This window comes from Hippoglossus stenolepis, chromosome 17, assembly GCF_022539355.2.
Source record: "Hippoglossus stenolepis isolate QCI-W04-F060 chromosome 17, HSTE1.2, whole genome shotgun sequence".
NCBI classification, from domain to species: Eukaryota; Metazoa; Chordata; class Actinopteri; order Pleuronectiformes; family Pleuronectidae; genus Hippoglossus; species Hippoglossus stenolepis.
Window position 1 is genome coordinate 10,493,749 of NC_061499.1, and position 15,709 is coordinate 10,509,457.

Below are 15,709 nucleotides of genomic sequence, written 5' to 3' on the forward strand. Positions count from 1 at the left end.
AGACACACACACACAAACATACACATGCAATGGCAGCGCTGTCAGTGAGTCAGTGGGTGAGTCACACTCCGGCTATGCTGCCTCTCGATTTTATAACAGCCGCCAGCACGGCACTGTATTTAATATTCCAAACAATGGTACTGTAGGAGTCTGTGCCACGCATGCACACGCTGTATATACACATAAGTATATAATGTACTCCCATAGACATTTGCACACACGTGTACAAACACAATAGCTCCCCTCTGGCCAAATGTGCCTGCACAAATCAGAGTTACACTGACACATATACGAATAGCACGCTCACTTTCATGCCTCTTCTCCTTCACTCAGACAAACAGAGGCCCGGTCGTCACTGGGAACGACTGCAGATGAGTCAGAGGGGGAGAGGAGGGAATCCTTACCTCTTTGTGCCAGATCAATGGACGAACCAATCATGAGGTCCAGCACCATGGATACTGACTCCATTAGATTTGACCTATGAATCACTCCCCCTGTGCGTTCTCACAGGAGAATGTTTCTGGAGCTTTAGGAGTAAGAAAGAATGGACAGGTATGTACATAAATTATCAAGTCAGGACAAGGCCCTACATCTGCGTCAGCCTCTGAGGTGGAATATCAAATCCCCACCTGTTTCACAGTGCTAAACTGGCAAAGCAGACATACAGAGCACTGGCTCTTCCAGGCCCTGATATGGTGAATGTCAAGTATTGATCAAAAGGACCAAACCACTCTGCAAACCCAGAACGGCTCAGTCATGAAGGTGGAGAGCAAAACAATTTGGTCATCAAGTTTTAAATGCCAAAAAATGCGCGACACATCCGGATGTTTTTGTCTCACAGTTAAAATCTCAGTTATGTGGCTTTCGGAATGCAGATGGCTTCTTTTGAGAGGTAAATGATAAGAGGCAACGTGCACACACACGCACGCACACACGGGTTGGAAAAGAACAGAATGTCTCCTTAGCTCAGTTTCCCAAATTATGCAGTACAGGTAAGAAAACCTTTAAACGTCCCCCTCTGGTGGTGGCTTGCAGGAAATTAACTGTGCCACGACCTTTCAAATTTTCTCAAACCTTGGAAAATACATTATTTTAATTCATATTCACTGTAGGGACTGTCGGGTTCCATTGAATGGTGAAAGTTTAAGAAACCTTCCACATTTATTTTGATGCTCAAAGAATGAAAACCTGTGACACCAAGTTTTTTTTTATTCTGGCTTCTGGCAAAGCTCGGTGCCGCGGTGCTCAGGGGAAAGGTTCTGCATATGAAAGCAGCTGCATGAGGCTGGCGTGTGCTGCGGGAGCTGAATTTGATTTGAGCGATGCGACGCTCAGGGGCAATGAGTCAGACTCAATGATAAGGACCTGAGGTTAAGACTGACCTCGCTCAACTGTCCCTCTGTACTCCTCGTCCTCGTTTCTCTCCACATCTGGTTCCTTGCATGGGTATCCCTGTTTGTTTTTCAGCTTTTGTTTTTAACAGTCAATGAGTCACCACGTCCTGTCTCCCTTTTATACTTCCAACTCTTGGCCAACATAATGGGTTGGCCTTTTCTCTTTCTTTTTTTTTAAACCCTGCTTTTATGTTCATTTCTTTTTGATTCTTTCACACTCGCGTCTCTATTCTCCTGCTCTGGGGTCAGGGAGTGGAGCCTTTAGGTTTATCTGCATTTGGAAAAGCTCTCTGACTCACTTCGCTGGCACAAACACACACACTTTATTGGTGATGACTCATTGGAACACAGGCCATTCGGATCCACAGCACACTGAAGTCAACTGGTACGCGAGCGTGTGTTAGTGTGTGTCTGCATACACATTAACCTTTACATGCATTGAGGTGGTGTTGAGCAGAGAGTTGATGACACACCACCTACGCAGCTTTTATCTCACAGTCCCTGAGATAGTCGGTGTTGCTGAGAGGGAAGTAGCCCTTGTATCTGATAATGAAAAAGACTTGTTGGTTGCATAATGACTCTTTTTGAATACGCGCGTGAATGTGCTTGTATCGTTTGTTTGTCAGAAAATGGTATGAAGCTGAAATGTGATGTGTACAGCATGTATCTGTGTGTGTGTGTGTGTGTGTGTTTCCAGGGGCAGAAAAGTATCCATCATGACATGGGCAACTGAGGAATGATAAATGTGCAGAGTGACTCATGCAAGACAGACATAGGAGCCATCAGCTGACAGTGGCAGCAGCCTGCACTGTGGCAGACAACACATTCTGTAACGCACATACGCACAACTGTTTTATACAGAGCCACATGCAAATACATCAGTGTGTCTACAGTCTCACGCACACGCAGTTATCCTTATTAGGACTTTGCATTGACTTCCAGTCATTGTGGACAGGCTAACCAAAACTTTAGCCGTAACCTCAACCAGGACCTCAGAAATGATGTTCTGGTCCCCATGAGGTCTACTGGTCCTGATAAGGTCAGTGTTCATGCAGGAAAGGGTCTTAAAGAAGTAACAAAAACGAGAACGCACACACACACACATTCTTGTACTTCTATTTTAGTGAGGACACTCATTGGCATAATGCATTCCCAAAGCCCGTTACTCTAACCTTAAACATCACAACTGAATGCCTTTTACATGTCTGTGTTCGAGATGAGTCACTTTCGGCTGCAGACGAAGTACCATCACTTAGACTGATTCACACTCCGAACAGTTTCTGAAATAACAATCAGCCACTCTATGGCGTTTTCATGCAAAGTGACTGAGCGTACACCATGTACTTATTATAGAACAGAAAGTCACTGGAACATCGCAGAACATAACAAACTGATTTTCTTTTATTTATAAAGACGAGTGACTATACAATGCACGGTTTGTTAATGTGTGAGATATAAAAATATAGCGAAACAGCAAACACTGGCTGGAAAGGACAACGTGCTCCTTACAGAGCATCACACAGCTACAACACAACACCACTACAATACTGCTCAGACCACCTGTGACAGGGGATTTTGGCAATGACACAGCTTTTACTGTTGGTACATTTTTTGATATCCCTTTTTTTCCATACAGAAAAATGCAAAAAACGAAAAAAAGACAATTTAATGAGCATTTAATCCTCATCCTCTGAGTCCTCTTCGTCCTCGTCAGACTCGTCTTCGTCCTCGTCGTTGTCCTCTTCCTCTTCCTCACCCTCACCTCTTGTTTGCCGAATGGAAGCTCTTTGTTGCTGTGACAACAAATAAACCGTCACTAAAGAACACTCAGCAGAAAGTCGCCAATCACGACTGTTGATTCGGTTGAATCTGATGTTAAAATGCTGTGGTAACACTGAATGTATGAGGAAATGCGTGACGATTGTGGCATGCCATGACATGGGGGAATTTCAAAGTGAAAGATGGCTGTGGTGATGCCAAGCACAAACCCTGGCAGCACTGATAAGACTCGCTGTTATCGAGAACCAGTCTCTTGTGGTATGAGGAAACTACTGGTTTCAAAAAAGGGAAGAGGCTTTTTTTATATTCTATCATTAAGATGAAACTTGGAACTGTCAAAGTCAAAAAGCCCCAACAGAAACCTGGTTCAAGAGGGATCTTCTGGGGAAATTCTAGTTTTAGTGTCAACTGTGAAGCATCATCTGCATCTTACCTGTAAGGTTCCTGATGTGCTCAGGAAGGAGCCGGTCTGATCGAGGGACGTTTTGGAATTTGCTCGCACTATGTCTAAGCGTGACTGGTAGTCAGGGGGGTGCAGTGAGTTCCTGAACACCTGCCAAAGACAGTAGGAGGCTCGAGACTTTTCCACAGAGACACAGAGGAATGGCAACAATGCCTACACACACCTATGGGTAATTGTAACATGGGCACTGATTTTAATGCAAGATAGTTAACCCTGACTTTAAGGAAGGACTTTAAAGTGGCCATGGTGTACACAGAATTAGCAAACAACGCATATACATAGTTGGGCTCAACAACTCTGTAAAGCAGCCTTAGATAAAGGTGCTATATAAATCAAAGTTATTATCAATTAATCAAAAATATGAATGAAATCAATTCATTTTCTGCATATGTAAGGAAAGTTTGAAAAATACAATTTCCACTAAGATTTTGACGCATATCACAATCATAATATCTATAAAATATAATCACAAAATGGTTGTTTTTGTAGTTGGTCCTGCAGATGTTAAGATACAGTTTAGGGATATCTGATAATATTTGTGCATTTTAAGTTACAGATATAAACAACTGAGAGTTTCAGGAGAGAAAACACACACACAGGAAATACTCTCCAGCAAATCAATAACCTGGCTGACAATCAGCTTTTGTCACATGTCAACAAAGCAGCTCTCTGGGTGCACCTCCGACCACGCAGCCAAACTGCAGTTTAAACCACACCACTGGTTTCCACTAAATATACAATACAATCCGCACCGGCTCTTGATCAGGATTATCTTCATGCCTGTCATTGTGGCTTTTTCAGATGATTCAATCTGCCATGCTTTGTGCTATGACTCACTGACAAACAGCCTTGGCTGGGTGAGGAGTTTCGCTTCGATATGAATGGAAGGGAGATGATTCAGTGCAAAAACACACAGATGAGATGGCAAGGGGTGGAGGAAAATAGCACAAGGGCATCTGCTGGAGGAACCTCGCTCACTGAATATCATCGATCATTTGCTTCCCCTTAACAGGCTTTATCTCTTAAAATAGTTTGGTAAACCTCTCAGACCAGGCTGTAAACACAGAAAAGTACAGTAGCTAGCATGAGTCTTAATTGTGCAGCAGTCTCCGCAGGTTACTTTAAAAGTTACCACATCAGATGAAGGGTGTGGACTGCACATGAGCAAGAAGTTGATGAGTAAAGGGAGCGTGAGACCGTGATGGCTTTATCTTGTTAAATATAACCACGAGGTTAATCGGGTACAAAGCAGAGGGTGTACATAAAGACTCATCAGTTCAGTGACACACTAAACACACAACCCTTTTCTGAATAATTCTATCTCAGATTTCCCTGTATGCAAACATTGTCATACGGGAAAAAATGACAGGGAAACCTACCTCCAGGTCCTCCTCCTCATCCACGCTCTGAATGCTCTGGTAGGCCAAGGTGTAGACCTCCAAGGCCTTGGCATGGAACGACATCTCCACTGTCATAAACTCACCGAATACTTTCTATATAAAAAGGGAAAGAAAGGTCAAATCTTACAGAAAGAAAGGTCAAATCTTACAGTACTCTAAACTTGAGGTGGACAGAAAGCTTAGCACAGCAGACCTTGATGTCCCGGATCTTCTGCTTCTCAAACTCATCTATGGTCTCCTCCAGCTGCCTGGTTGTCCGCGTGGCGTCCATGGTGGCTCTCTGGAGCTCACTTTCAGCCTGGTGGCAAAACAAAAGAAGGTACTTCAAAACACAACAGGTTGTGGCAAAAAGGCATCAAAGGTCAAAAAGCATTAGTGTGTCACAATTAATGTATAAACTTTAGAATCCAACAGCATCCCTTTAAACCTGTTGATTTGTTTCATTAGGGAATTAGTGTGTGATGTGGAAGGTGATTTGTGCAGTGTGAAGCAGCTGACACCAGGCCAGTATCATCCAGTAGTAAAATTGCAGTACCATCAGATTTAGACTTGCAGTTCCAGTCCAACATGCGCTATTTACTGTTTTCGGCAAACATGCAATTATAAAACCATTTTCTACACGCAGAGAACATGAACTTAAAAAATGAGCTGCTGTTATTACTCTCACTTCCTACAGGTTATGCAGGTTGGCGTGTAGAACTGGTCGGACAATGACTAAAAACCTTCCACTTGTGGAAAACGAGTCTGTGAGTCAGTTACAAGTCACTCCTACGATGCACTTTACTAATACAGAGTAATGAAAAAGATATGTGGCCGTCGCCGCATTTTACAACAGACTATTCTTCAAAAGTTTCTGTTGAAGTTGTTGTTCTTCCATTTGAACTTTAACTCTGAAACATGTGTCATCGTTGTAGTTATTCATCACCAGCGATGAGAAGCACAGATATCATGGGACACACCTGAGACTGAAGGTTAGGTCAAGGAAAAATGAAAATAATTCCCTGTTGGTCTTGAACTGCACATTGTTATTGAATCAAGTAAATGTTAAGTAAAGAAATGTTGTGTAAGCCTTTTCAAACTTGACAAGATAAACATTCTAAACACATTCAAGTTTATTTCCCTTTTTAAACAGTAACTAATATCAATAACTAATCAACATTTTGATCTTTTGACTTTGAGAGAAGAGGAACAATGAAAGGATACAATGATCTGTCTGTCTGAGGGGTTCCTCTGTCTGGTCCTCTCGAGCTGAGCCATCTGTTTGGCTTCTCTCTCTCTGGCACTTTGAGTCGTCTTCAGATCCTCCTGCATGAAAAGGACACAGTAGTCATTATGAAAATGAACAGTGATGCTGATTTAGATTCCCAAGGACTTAATAAAAAGTATGTGGTTAACCTCAGAGTTTCTAAATCGTGTCCTCAAATGCACCCTGTTGTGCAAACTTCTGAAACAGATTGTAATGTTAAGCAAATGGATTGACATTAAGTAAAGAGCATTGGCTTCAATGGAAGGTTAATTTAGCACTTCATGAAAAAAGCTAAGAAGCATTATATTATTATAGCATTATATATGGATTTTGGGCATGTGATATGAAATCTGACAAATCCATGTATGACAAGTGCACATGCCGCGTTGTGTAACAAAGACTCCAAAATATCACGAAGAAACTTGATATTCTTAAGACCAGTATCAAAACATGGCATTGAGTGGGGTTGATGCCGGCTGTGGCATAAAGAATGGTTTGTTAAGGATTGGGATATTAAGATTAAAACAACAGTGCACTCATGTGGCCACACAGTGGTACTGACAAAGACAGAGCGATCCCAACTATGTCCTCAGGTATATCCTCTTTTTACATTTTCATTATCACTACACCCTGAGACGCCAGGACACGTTTAATCTTGCAATATAGTGAAACAAACTGAAACACAAGTTAGGGGAACTGCATGAGAAGGTGGACAATTTCAACATCTTTGGATCATTTTAAAATGTGTGTGTGTTTTTTTAACAACTGTAAACAGAAATGTAATGTCAAGCTCTGAAAGTAAACCAGAAGCTAATAAATGTAAACCATTTTGGAGTAAAATAATTCTGCAACAAGTTTCTCAGTTAGCAACGGTTGATATAATTTTACAGTAATTGCAAGTGGATCATGGTTTTAAACTCTTTTGTTGTGCTTTGGCTCATTTGGAATCAGTGTAGACGTCAACATGGCTGTGGCTGACGGTCACATTTACCCTTTTGCGTTTCACAACAGCTCCATAACTCTTCAGTGGCTCTATGACTTTGGCTTCAAGTCTTTCCACCTGCAAGGCAGAATAGTCCATGTTAGTTTATGTCTTACTCAACACATTCAGACTGTGGCTGTAAGCTACGCTCCTGTAGTTTTACCTCAGCTTGGCGGTAGTCTTGGATCTTGGCCAGGTGGTCAGCGTACTGCTTCATACCCCTCTTCAGATTTGGGGTTTCAGTGTCTGCGTACAGGCTGATTTCCCGAACCAGAAGGTCGGCCTTGTCCCGTAGCCTGGCTGTCTTACGCACGTAACCGGCAAACAGCTGGCACATCTCTCCAAAGTGTTTCTCCACATTGGTGATGTTCTCCTGGATCTGTTTTGTCTGGTTGTCCCTGTGGAGAACAACGTCAACATTAGTAATCAAACAGCGGTTCGGCCGTCAGAGGACAAGGAAGTGCTTGTGTGGGGTAATATGATCTTAAACAAATAACCCAAACATAAACAAAGCTAAAACAAAACTTGTGGGTGTGATGGGGCTGGATCATATGGGCAAACATAGATAAAGATAAAATAAAATATCAAATATCATTATCTTTACTCCTGAGTGAATGTTGTAGTTTTAAATGTTTTTTTATGGACAGAGAAAGACAAACACTCGATAAACAGCAAAACATTTAGCAAACCTGATGTAGATCCTCCTAACTGCTTGCACAATGCATAAGAAATATATTAATATATATAAAGAACTTTGTTGTATTGATACTGATATATACACTAAGATTGTATTGATACTGTTCAACTGCCCAGACCGGAGATGTGAGGCACCGTTTGTTTTGATTTGATCAGTGTTGATGAACATCAATCTAGCAAACTGCAGTAAAACCTCTTTATTTCATCCACAGCCATTATTAATCACCGTTTGAGAAGGAGACAGTTCCTGAACAACAACTCGTCCACACTCATATCGCTATTTGGAGTAAATAAGCATAACGGGAGCCGCAGCTAGCTAACCTGCTAGTTGTTTCTCTTTGCTAACGTTAACTGACCAAACGCTCGTTCCCGGTTCACGGAGAGTTTCGGTCGGAACAGCTCTTACCTCGCTCTCGCGTCCGGAGTCCGACTCATCTTCGCAGAGAAGCGGTGAAAGAAACGGAGTCAGCGAACACCGATGCTTATCCACATGCAGAATTACCGCTAGCTAACCGTGCTCCTCCCGAGGCTAGCACGCCAGTCTGCCGTTTCCATGGAGCCCGCCTCCTCCTCCTCCTCCCCCCCCGCTGTTTCCGCTTCAGGAATGCATTCTGGGAAATGGAGTCGCTTCACTGACAACTCTTGTCTCGTTGCACTTTTCAGCCTGTGAGCTGGAGGTTAGATGGTAAAGTTTGTCATCTCAGACAGCAGCGTGTGTTTGTACACGCATCTGCCTGTTTGTTTATTTGTGTGTTTGTTTGTTTAGCATTATTAGACAGAAAACTACAAAAATAAGTCCCATCAAACTTGTTGGAGATACAGGGTCGGGGAGGAATCCATTATATTTTAGTTTGGATGTGGATCCAGGATTAATTTTTTCTACTATTGTTAATTGTAGGTTTCCAGGCCACTTTTTTTCTTTTATATTTCTACAACAATAACTTAGACCATCTACTGAGTAACATTTTGAGTTTAGCTGAAATGCTGAATATTGCTCAACTCAGTGATTGTTTTTCACTTATAAAGCAGTAAAAGAAACTGCATTTACAAGATTGACAATCCTGAGTAAATTGCAGTGCTGCTGTGCCATTGTTTGCTTGATGTTTGTTTTCCATTTTATGCAGTTTTACACTTTTATTCCATAGAGACTCTCTCTGAGGTTTAAAAAAATGTCCCCGTTAAAATAATTATATTTTGATAGTTTTCCTGACTCTTGTTGAGAGTTAAGGCCAGAGGATGTCGCACCAAAGATGAAAATACTTATAAATGCTCTGTCTCTTGTGTGAATGTTAATTGTTATATAACCGTCTCGTGTGGAAATCTTAGTTTTTCGAGTGTGACTGAAACCATGACCTCTTTTTACATCCGCCAAGGAGGTGATGTTTTTGCCCCTGTCAGTTTTGGTTTGTCAGCAGGATTACACAAAATCTTCTGAAGGGTTTTCCAGGAATCTTGGTGGAAGGACGGGACATGAGCCCAAAAAGAACCCATTAAATTTCGGTGTGAATCTTGATAAATGGGACGACACAGGATTTTATGTACTCATTATTTAACATTTTCAAAATAGGGCATTCTTTCACTGATTTCCTTGGGAATAATCCATAGATCTTGATTTTAAAAATCTGGCATTTTGAGGGAACTATTATGATTGTGTGCAATTTGGTGCGGCTTGATTAAATTTAAAGTATAGCACATACCTCAAAGGTATTTTGTTAAATGTCTCATAATAGCTACTGTCTCTGATTTTGACTCTTTGATTTCACAGTTCATTTATTTGACTTAGCTCAACTCACATCACACTAACAAACACGAGCTATAAAAGCAGTTGTTCAGTCTTTAACGTTGTGTCGTGCCAAGTTAGTGAAACGAGGAAGTGAGTGCCCCTGCTGGATGAATCCAAATATTTGGCTATGGCTTCTCTAATTCCCCAAATAGATCAAGGTACATTGCCTACATTGCAACAAAGAGGGCTGCAAATAGTCCTTTTCAACAACAGCTTGACTGTTTTTGAGCTGGTGCCAGGAGCAGACTTTGTGATCACTGAAATGAATGGAGGCCTCATTGTAATTCCCTCCTCTGTGTTTGGGAATGCATGAATGTCACCAGCTGCCACGTCTGCTCCTCTATGGAAAATGTCCAAAAACCTTAATTATCACGCTTAATCATCCATGGGATTGAAGCAGGGGAGATCCCACTGTAACAGATTGGCGATGTAAAACATGGTCATAGCATCGAGCTGTGTGCCTGGAATCCCAAGAGGATCTGGTTTATACTTCCTGCTACAGCTGATGCCTGTATAGATTCATTTATTTGTTAAGAGCTTCTGATGTAACTTTCCTCTGCTGCGGCTGGTTGGTTATTACACCTCATTTCCTCTTTTTTTTATCATTTAATGAAACAAAAAACGAATTTTAAATCAGGACATCTGGAGACATAATGGTGCTCTACGTGTTGTCGTGTGTTGTAGCCACTTTTAGTTTAAAGCAACCTTATGCAACTTTAAAAAAAACCTTAAAATAGAAGTTTCGAAATTAGTTGACTGGTAGTTGTATTTCAAATTGCCGATATCAGGCCCGGCAAGTTCATGAACTGTAGATGTGTGGCTACAGAAAGTGCTGTTGCTCAGTAAATATGCTGGTTTTTAGAGAACTGTTATGATTTTCCGGAAAATGTAAACTTATGGTTAAACAGCATCAAGCTAAATTTACAAGGTTTAAGGTTTATAACCTAATCGTCCTTCTAGACATACATAAAAAGTGATCATCTCTGTTTGTTTCAAAGGTTCAGTGTGTAAGGCTTAGGTGAGAGGGATCTATAGACAGAAATATAAAGAGTATAAAATAATCATGGTGATATTTCCACTATTGTGTAATCATCTAAACTGTATGAATTGTTGTTTCCGTCACCTTAGAATGTTCCCTTTATATTCAAATATTTATACAGATGCCCAAACTGGACAAACTAAACACCTTTTGAGTTTTTATGTCAACTGAAGGCGACCACAGGTTCTCTGTCATGTTTGGAAGGGGAGGGTGAGGTGAGGCGTGTTCAGCTGCAACAGGACTCTTCACCACTAGATGTCACTAAATTCTACACACTGAACCTTTAAGTGTTCTTTAAGTCTGATTGTGTTGAATGGAGGAGGGGAGGGACTATGTAAGAGAATCCAGCAGCTCTGCACAGTTTCCTGCAGCGTATTGATGTTTATGTTCCTGAAGAGGTGTCACATCGTGTGTCTGTTTTTGTGAATGAGACATGTAAGTGAGAAGTTTCTGGTGTGATTGCATAACTCAACCACATGATGGCAATCCACTTCCATTTGTCTGTTGCCTAAGACGTGTGTTTGAATTTGCCTGGTTACAGGTGGATTCTGAGCTGTTTGAAATATCCCTTCATGCACAGACATATTTGACTGACTGACGTCTCTCTTTACCTTCTTCATCATCATGTCCACATTACTCATCAGCCCTCCTCTGGCTGTTACACGGGACTATAGATTCAAGGTCCCTCACCATGTGACAGACGCCTGTGTACCTGACGTCCTACAGGATCTTTGTGTTAAATGAAGCCTGGGGCATGTTGACGAGTTTTCATTGGCTGCTTGTAAATGTATTCATGATTGGTGGCGTCGTTTTAAACCGCGCATCTGACTTTCTCAAAGAACAGATGGTGTTGTTTTCAAAGTATCATTTAGCAGCAGCAGCTCCCTGCCTCCTTCATGCTCTCCTGTCTCTCTCTCTCTTGCTGTCTTTATCCCTCTGTGCCCTCTCACTCCGTCTCCAGCTCGCTCTGCCCGACTCTCTCTCCCCCTCTGCAGCTCCCTGTGCCACAGCGGCAGCGGCACACTGGAGAGATGTGTGGCCTGCTGAACAGATTGGGAGTGACATATGTCAGACGTGGGGGGACTTAGTGGGGCAACCAAGTATGTGTTCCCCAGCGTGCTTGTGTGTGTCTGTGTGTGTATGTGTATGTGTATGTGTGTGTGTGTGTGTGTGTGTGTTGACTCTACCCCTTCAGGTGCAAGTCCTGGTGTTAACACCCTAGACCCGAAGCTGTCCTCCCACATAGAGATGCACATAGGGCTTTAGATTCCCTGTTAATAACAAGAAGGAGTCTGTGGGAGGTGTGTGTGTGTGTGTGTGTGTGTGTGTGTGTGTGTGTGTGTGTGTGTGTGTGTGTGTGTGTGTGTTCAGGGACACTGAGGATTATGAACAGTGTGATATCTTGTTTGCCACTTGGTGCATAAAATGAAATTACAAGCCAAGAGTCAATATCCCATCATGCTGATTTTGGCTACCTTCGCTCTCCTTCCTTTTAACGGCGACATGCCTCTGATTTGGCAGAGCGACACCACGCTGCTCTCCTGCAGAAATTAACCCTGGAACATCCAGTGGGAAATAAATCCATCCTCTCCTCTGTACTTCAAACTCAGTTTCCAGCGATTTTTAAACTAGTCCTTAAATTACAAATGTATTTGTTCTCAGAAGCAATTAAATGTCTGTCTGGAGAGTTTCAAAACAAAGAACAAAATCCCCAAATCTACAGCGACAGTCAATCAAGACAACAGTCCTGATCAGCTTCTGTATGCGAATAAACTTTGTTATAGCTGGAGAGTCAGCTTCAAATTAAATTCACTCATGTGCGGTTCATTCCACTGCCAGAGAAACATCTACCTCCTCTTCTGATGTTTTTACCTCCGCCAAGAAGGTTATGTTTTCGTCTGCGTTTGTTTATAAGATAAGATAAGACTTAATTAATCCCGAAGGAAATTCTTGTGCCGGTTTGCTCCAAGATTACAGTATTAGCAATAAATAATATTATACAAGACAGTGAATAAAACTATAGGCTATTGAGTCTAAAAATATAAGTGAAAATAAGATATAAAACATGTATTGTAATTTAAATGAAAATATGAGATAGAGGGCGTTCTTCAACAATTTCATTTAAAATCTCAGAGTAAATCATTGATCTTGAATAAATGAATAAGGCACATTTTAATGACTGATCTGATTTAGTGTGCGCAATTTGCTGCAGATTAAAATAAGAATCCAGATCTAGTGAATTTAACTGTGGTGTGTGAAGGGGACTGATTGGCATTGGCAGAGTTTTTTTTTAATGCAGGTGAGATGGACATTATTTTGACATCCCACATAAATAGGATGCTCCAGATCTTTTCATCTCATGTTCCAGATCTGAAATTCAGTGCTATCCCCTTTTAACTCCAGCAACCTTGAACAGAAGTCGTCTCTCGGCAGTTAAGCGGTTGCTTGAAGGGCAAGCCGACGCAGTCACGGTCCAGTGCTTTTATTGACCCAATGAAAAACCTCTCTGTGTCTCCAGGGGCTCGCAGCTCAGGTTAGGGTCTTTGTTGTCTGCGTTCATTAGTGTCTCCTTCGCCAATCTCCTCTCCTTCTCCCCACATATCTCTCTCTCTCTCTCTCTCTCTCTCTCTCTCTCTCTCTCTCTCTCTCTCTCTCTCTGACTCTCTCTCAGACGCCTCTTTTTCTCCCTCCCTCTCTCCCTGTCTGCTGCTCTTTTCCCCTCAGGAGCTGGCGAAGAAAATGTCACCAGATCAAATTAGTGGGAGCCTCCAACACTGCCTGTCTGCCCCTGTCTGTCTGTTCCACCGAGTGATAGCGTCACTCATGGAAGTTTGGAGAAGTTTATTTGTGTCCAAACTTTATCTTCCCCAGGTATGATACTCTCTCTGACTCCACTGGTAAAGTGATAATTCTTGGAGTAGGTTTGAGCAACTTTCCAACATTAAATATATTGTATATATTTTCTGGAGTGAGGTTCCTCGCGATGATGCGCCTCTAAGACGTCCTGAAACTGCTTCATTCAGTGTTTCTTAACTCAGATTTGATGCCCAGATCCATTTGTTTTGGACAAATGTCCTGGATGATGAACACTAAATGCATCAAAACTGCAAGAAGCTGACGGCATTGATGTCTGTGGTGGTGACAGCTAATTTCCATGATCTCATCCCAGCTACTATGGCAGAAAATTACATATATTGTGCATTTAAAGTTAATCTTCAGTGTTTTTCACCATTGGATAAGTAAACAAGGTTTGCTTATTCACTTTCTTGTCAAAAGTTACCAAGCTGAATATGAAGTGGGAGCCCGGACGTGGTTATCTTAGGTTGAAATACATGAACACAAATTAACTCAGTATATCTTTTTGGGGTCTTTTGAACATATACATAGAAAGTATGATATTTTATCTAAGGAGCATTAGATGTGCTCATAGGTGGAGCTTTGTCCTCCTGCTTCCAGTCTTTATACAAAGCTAATTTAAAAAAGCTGTTAATCTACAGGATGATCCTCCCATCCAAGAAAGCAAATAAGAATGTTTTTTTTTCCAAATGTCATAGCTGCTTCTTTAAACATGTATAATTCATACATCACTTTCATGATCTGATTGACTGGGGAAGGCAACAACTTTGCATTCGGAAAAGGCCTTGATCTCACACCCAGTCCTTTTTGCAGTGTCACCACCAGCACATCACTTATTCATAGTACATTTCATATTCATAGCCTTCTTCACTTCACTGAGACGCGGTGGACATAGTGATTTCTCTCTGAGTCTGGCATTATTTACCTTAATGCATTTTAGTGGAAAGAGAGGGGAGCGTTGCCAGACCTCCATCTTTGCAAACAGATGACTTAAATGCATGTTAACCTTGGTGGCAGTAAAAGCCCTCGCCGATATTCCTCTTCAACATACTGTGTCTATCAGAGGTCCATTGGGGGGGGGGGGGAAACTGGAACACTTCCAGGACTCCTCACATACTGACCGCAAAAAGGGCCTTAATTGAAAATGACTTCAGACTATTGAAAGAGAGAGAGAGAGGCTTGGTTGAGTGCACAATACTGAGTGTATTGAATAATGTGAAGAGGTGGGGAAAGGATTGTTTCTGTGGTCCATTTTTATTCCTCCGCATCTGTGACAGTTGCGGCCGGAGGCGTTATCTTTCAGGGCTGTCCGTCTGTGCATCTGTTCGTCCGTCAGTCTCATTCTCCAGAACATGATATCTCCGGAATGTGGGTGTGAGAGAAAGGGATTTTCTTCAAATTTGCGCATTAACTTTTATGTAGGACTGATTGGGTTTTGGGATTCAAACGTGTATGGCCATAAGTCAAGAATTTATACACTAATTAAAAAAACAAATGCACTTAATACCTGCAATTCCTTAAAACCTTTTATTAAATTCCATCAAAGTTTTTACTCCATACATGAGTCTGTAGCGACATGCATGTTAACTGCAGCTTGACTGGTCGTTCCCACTGAATGTACCTGATTGAACATCACGCTAAGGGCTGAAATTAGACTAATCCTTAACCATTTTCGTAAACGAGAGTAGACAAATTTGCAGCGAAATAGAAAGGAGCGCACCGAAGTCCATTTCCATGGTGATCCATCACAGCCGGATGAAAGTGGCCACTGTCCTGCTGCCATCAGTATGCAAATGGTGAAAATGGCCCTTGAGTGCGGGGAGCAGTTCCCTCAAGTGCATTCATTACCCAGCGTTAGCATAATTGATTCCCAGTCCTGCCATAAAACTGGTCACTCCCTGTGCCTCCCACTGGAGGGATCCTCCGGGGACTTCGCGGGCTAACTTCAATCATAAATCATTAAAGGACACCACTAGCCAATGGACTGTGCCAGGGCCCCAGAGACCTGCGAGCAACAGTAATACAGTCACTGACGTCTAAATCATCGATGTGACATGTAAAGGTGCCTACA

At 41.9% G+C, this 15,709-nt stretch overlaps 1 protein-coding gene across 2 annotated transcripts; it reads right to left on the reverse strand.

Annotated features, from left to right (window-relative positions):
* Window positions 1-2,494: 2,494 nt before the first annotated feature.
* On the reverse strand, window positions 2,495-8,532 carry cibar1 (CBY1 interacting BAR domain containing 1). 2 transcript variants are annotated; one of them, XM_035183662.2, is made up of 9 exons: window positions 8,367-8,532; window positions 7,428-7,662; window positions 7,274-7,342; window positions 6,240-6,341; window positions 5,996-6,001; window positions 5,230-5,334; window positions 5,016-5,129; window positions 3,607-3,726; window positions 2,495-3,187 (listed from the first exon to the last, which is right to left on the reverse strand). In XM_035183662.2, the coding sequence occupies exons 1-9, from the start codon at window positions 8,393-8,395 to the stop codon at window positions 3,071-3,073; spliced, it is 897 nt and encodes a 298-aa protein (XP_035039553.1). In that variant the 5' UTR covers window positions 8,396-8,532; the 3' UTR covers window positions 2,495-3,070. The 2 variants fall into 2 exon arrangements, with proteins under 2 accessions (XP_035039553.1, XP_035039554.1); XM_035183663.2 differs by lacking the exon at window positions 3,607-3,726.
* Window positions 8,533-15,709: the final 7,177 nt, after the last annotated feature.

What these genes read in the sequence shown, in the direction of transcription:
- cibar1 (XM_035183662.2), bottom strand. Translation starts at nt 8,395, where the DNA reads ATGAGTCGGACTCCGGACGCGAGAGCGAG. An exon ending in ACTCCGGACGCGAGAGCGAG is followed by an intron (nt 7,663 to 8,366) that starts GTAAGAGCTGTT and finishes TGTTCTCCACAG; the next exon opens with GGACAACCAGACAAAACAGA. An exon ending in GCACATCAGGAACCTTACAG is followed by an intron (nt 3,188 to 3,606) that starts GTAAGATGCAGA and finishes TTGTTGTCACAG; the next exon opens with CAACAAAGAGCTTCCATTCG.